Genomic DNA, 4,747 nt, shown 5'->3' with positions numbered 1-4,747 from the left:
AACACTTTTTAGACGAATCTGCATTGCTGTGTTGTGTTTTTCAGTTTAAAACTTTTAAAAGATAATAAATATTAAATTAATTTCAATTATTTCGATTGAATTACGGTTTAAAAGAGAAAACAATGCTGTTTCATCCGGATTACGAGCAATTTCCTCGCATATAAGGTCTTCAATTCTATTTGTTTCTGTTTCAGGTTCTTTTCATAAATAAAAGTGTACAAATAATAGAAAAAAGTAGAAAGTGAAAATTGAATAGATCTTGTAACTGGAAATGATGCAAGTTCAAGACGTCTGTAAGGCCACCAGTTCCAATTCTTTACTTTTAATGTTTTAATTGGATATTTTTGTGTGTTTTTAAGGAATTTTTTAGCCTGATGACCTAGTAGCCTACAAAGAAAGGTCCGGTCGTCGATGGTGTTCTGGAACACATGATCAGAATAAATAGTGGTATCTAAAAATAAATTTTTTGACAGACTGTGTCTTTTGTAATTAAAAAAAAATTACTTCACATACGTAATGCTTAGCACGCGCTGCGATTATCTTTCCGTAAGCACGTTTTTCATTGTTGCGTAAAAAATAAATGTTGAGAATAAATTTTCCGTAATTGTCGGAGCGATATTTTTAGATAGAAGTTATTTCGAAAGCGAAAACATGGATTTTTTAAGTAAGTTAATATAATTATACAATAAAAATACAGTTTAACTCTTTTTTAACGTATTCGCAATAAAAACAAAAACATAAAATTAATAGTAATTTTCTAGCAGATGTTTCAAAATTTTTATAACAATGTTATAACGTTGATAGCGAATACATTCTCTACGTTGAATTCCATAAAAATCTAATATAAATTAATCACATTAATAAACAAATGTAATTGTGATTGTTTTCGAGTTGAAGTAACGCTTTTTTTTCTGTTTTACGTTCAAAAATTTCTTGGAATATTTCTGAATCTTTACAATTTGGTAATTACATTGAAAATATTTTCAATTAAATTAGTCATCAGAAAATCGTGCATTTAGCACGAATTTCAAACAGAGAGAAGAGGAGCAGTAAAAGCTATCAGTTAACAAGCACCAAGCACACTTTCATAGTTAACTTTAATTCATTAAATACTTTCTAAACAGAAACTGTCGCTTATTGTAAATAGAAAATTCATAACATCAATTATTAAAAACATGAAAATTACAATCAGCTATTTCTTAGTGTCATTAACGATATTTAACTTTGCAGTCATTTTCTGCTGGAGACAATTCGAACGTTAAACGTATTTTCTGCAAATGAATAACAATTTATTATTTCATTTTTTCATCTTTTCTAACATTTAAATATTCTATTTCATTCAGATGTAAAAAAAAAGTAAACATTAGAAATTATAATAACATTTTTATAATGTTAATTTCTTTCACGTTATTTTTTATTTCATTAAGTATGAATTAAAACTAATCATTTAATTATATTTAAAATTAAACAGAAGTGAAATATGAGGAAAGTGAAGAAAACGATAACCCGGAGGAAACAGAATTGTCCTCTTCTGTAAGTTACAATTCAATCGAAATAATTAAAAATAATCTGATAACTCTTATAATTTAAAAGTATAAAATTTAAAAACCATGACAACAATGCAAATCTAATAAAATACAAGTACTGTAAAATTATTCGATCAGAAATCTGAATTTTTCACTTTTTCACAGGATTCTGATGATGATATAGAGGGGTTCCACTTTTGTTTGCGTAATGATCAAATTACCCCTTTCAAACGAAAAAGACGTCCATTAAAACGGGCATTTGTGTATATGAAAAATTATTCATTGGCGAAAGAAACTATCACAGAAGAAGAAGAATTAAGCAGTGAATCCTCCGATGACGACGCGAGTTTAACTAACACCAATACTGACCTCACGTCAAAATCATCATCGGAATTAAATAAAGAATTAAAAGTACTGGATCAAGGTGAGGTCACAAAGAGATTACAATGAATTATCCGATTCATAGATTAATTTGTTTAACGATTATTAAGAAATGATTTTATGTTAAACTCATTGTGTTAAAATCTCTTTAAATTAAGAAACTTAATATTAATTATCCATCCGCAGTCTTTCACATTATATTCAAAACAATTCAAAAATAGAAAATTAATTTCCAAATGTTTATTTCTACAAAGATTTCATTTATTTTGTAAAAATACTTTTAATAATTATTTTTGTTACTGTTTAAGCAATAAGTTTAACGGACATTAAATAAAAATTCACCGAAAACATTATTCAGGTGGAGTAAACGAACGAATAAAATGATGGCAAGACACACAATGTTCTTATTTATGACATAATTCATTGTTTTGCAGTGTGCTTATTTCTGATATCAAATTTAATTGACAATTAATTTATCAGCTGTCAAAGTATATGTCGAGAAATTTAATATAATTGTCTGGATTTTACTTTTCCGGCTGTTATAATATTTTAATCTTTTAGTGTTTTTGAAATCGTTGTGTTTTAAGACCTGTGCACACAAAAAAGTCAAAAAATTAATTCCCGAAATATCTGTGTGTGTCTATTTCGTTTCATATCTCAGAATAAATAAACATTACAAACCGACATTTGCACGGTAACTTGTATAATAAGGGACATCGAGGCGATTCAATTTCGGTGGTTGAAGCACGAAGGGGTGACAAGTAGAAGTAGGTTTCGTGAAGAATCGCTTTTTATGAAGATTTTACACCTTATAACATTTACAATTTTGTATCCAAGTTATTTGTGTTTTGAAAATTAAGCTTTCTCTGGATTTTTACAGGGTGTGACGTTAACAGATAATGTATAAATGTAAGATAAACGCTTGTAGAACTGAAACATCGAGAACTAAATTCGAATTCTTGTAATTTGTAACACGAAAGTAAAATATAATTTCTTGTATATAAACTCGGTGGGTTTATTATCACGAACATCTGGCGTATTTAATACAAGTCGTAGTCTGCGATTGTATACTAATTTACATAAAAAACAGACAATCCCTAAAACGTAGGCAAATTTTTGCTCACAATGGGAGAGATCTGAGTTGAAATTATATTATATTACTTCACTGTTTACACAATGGTACTACTTTCTGACTTCCTGTATACAGGTTATTCCTCTACATATGTATTTCTATATAAACTTAATAGCTGGGTCAAATTTCTTATAATGAATGTGTTTGAATACGTTTACGCATTATGATATAAAATTACGAAAAGATAAATTGTTAAATGATTACTTTGTAGAAACTAATGCGAAGAAAGAAAGGATGGTAGAAATTAAAAAGATGATTAAATTGGAAGACAGAGAAAATTCTGGTTTGTCTACGCCCAAAGATGAATCGTTGGAAGATAATGAAGTAAGAAAATATTTTCTAATATTTTTTACTTTACACTTATATATTTTTTGTCGTTTCTGCTAAACATTTCAGATTTTCGTTTTTTTTTCGCTGTGTCTACAATGATATTATCCACTTTAAATAATAGCACGAAATCATTTGACTTATAAAGTATATGTTCAAAATTGAAAACATTAAATGATTATACGCATTAAATATTACTTTGGGAATGGTCAAAATTAGAAAAAGACAAATTAAGATATTTAATTATTGGAGAATTTTGCGTTACAAGCGAACATTTAATCATTTTAGCTTGTTGTTCACAAAATCCGTTTAATTTAATTAAAATCCTTTTGTAAATGTTTGTCATTTAAATTTAGTTTTCATATTTATCCATTTTTGATAACATTTAATGAAGACAACTCGTGTCTTTCTAATAGGAAATTTTCAAGTCGTTTAAAAGATTTAAATATAGCATTTTTATTATTTCCCATTATTTATTGTAATTATGGTTGCATTACTTTCGTAGTATTATTTTTGAAGCAACATTTTATATAATTTTATTTTCATATTTCATTTACGAAATGTTTATGTCTTTTGCAGGAAACCACCAAATGTTTTGATGTTTTTGTGGAGTTTTTCCACAGAATTTCTTCCTTCATCTGTTTTGGTTGCCGAAAAAGAAACTAAAATATCAATTAATTACCAAACGTTTGTAGAAGATTGAGTGAATTTTAATTTTTACATTTCGGTGAGTTCAAACAATTTAATCGGTGTACGTTTATCATCGTATGTTTCTTAATCGTATAAAAATGAACGTTACATACCAGATTACACTTTTAATATTAATTGAAAAATTAATGAATTTATTAATTCATTAATTTTTCAATAAATATTAAATAAATTAATGAATAATAATCGCACATATAATTATATAAATTTTGAAATATACCCTTCTCTTATAATGAAAATTTTTTATGGGGAACTTTGGGCGGCACGTGAAATCGAATCATCTGCTCTGTACTTTATGTTTTTATTTTATACAGTTTGGTATGTAATTGTCTACTAGGACAGAGCTTATTAATAGGACTTTTTCTAGTGGTGTTAGGTTTATGCAATTAAAAAAAATGTATCCAGGCAAAACAAACAATCACCACGTATTTTGCGTGTACACACTTTGTTTTTGTTTCGGATTTTCAGGTCTTTCTTCAGCAAGTTTACAATGCAAACATAATGCTAAAAACAAAAATTTATAAAAATTTACAATACTATATAACAAAGATTACCGGAGAATGATATGAATGTGTTAGCATGATTTACAATTTCATTCTTGTTAATTACTTCGATATGTAAATAAATACACAGAAGAATTTCAATCATAAAATCACAATACCTTATAAAGTTA

General features: G+C 27.2%; 1 protein-coding gene across 1 annotated transcript; it reads left to right on the top strand.

Moving 5' to 3' along the window:
• The first annotated feature begins 561 nt into the window (after positions 1-561).
• On the top strand, positions 562-4,267 carry LOC111626537 (uncharacterized G-patch domain protein DDB_G0278987-like). The gene is made up of 5 exons (XM_023369947.1): positions 562-664; positions 1,472-1,533; positions 1,692-1,950; positions 3,251-3,363; positions 3,946-4,267. Exons 1-5 carry the CDS (start codon positions 652-654, stop codon positions 4,030-4,032), a joined length of 534 nt encoding a protein of 177 aa, XP_023225715.1. The 5' UTR covers positions 562-651; the 3' UTR covers positions 4,033-4,267.
• The last annotated feature ends 480 nt before the right edge of the window (positions 4,268-4,747 follow it).

Source organism: Centruroides sculpturatus, unplaced genomic scaffold (genome assembly GCF_000671375.1).
Source record: "Centruroides sculpturatus isolate CEXI.00-Female unplaced genomic scaffold, Cexi_2.0 scaffold398, whole genome shotgun sequence".
Classification (NCBI taxonomy): Eukaryota; Metazoa; Arthropoda; class Arachnida; order Scorpiones; family Buthidae; genus Centruroides; species Centruroides sculpturatus.
Note: the sequence above shows the minus strand (reverse complement) of the source record. Positions and strands in the feature narration are given on the sequence as shown.

Bases quoted from the DNA above. Each gene is read 5' to 3' on its own strand.
- LOC111626537 (XM_023369947.1), top strand. The intron at 1,534-1,691 runs GTAAGTTACAAT...ACTTTTTCACAG, and splicing joins AAACAGAATTGTCCTCTTCT to GATTCTGATGATGATATAGA. The intron at 1,951-3,250 runs GTGAGGTCACAA...ATTACTTTGTAG, and splicing joins ATTAAAAGTACTGGATCAAG to AAACTAATGCGAAGAAAGAA.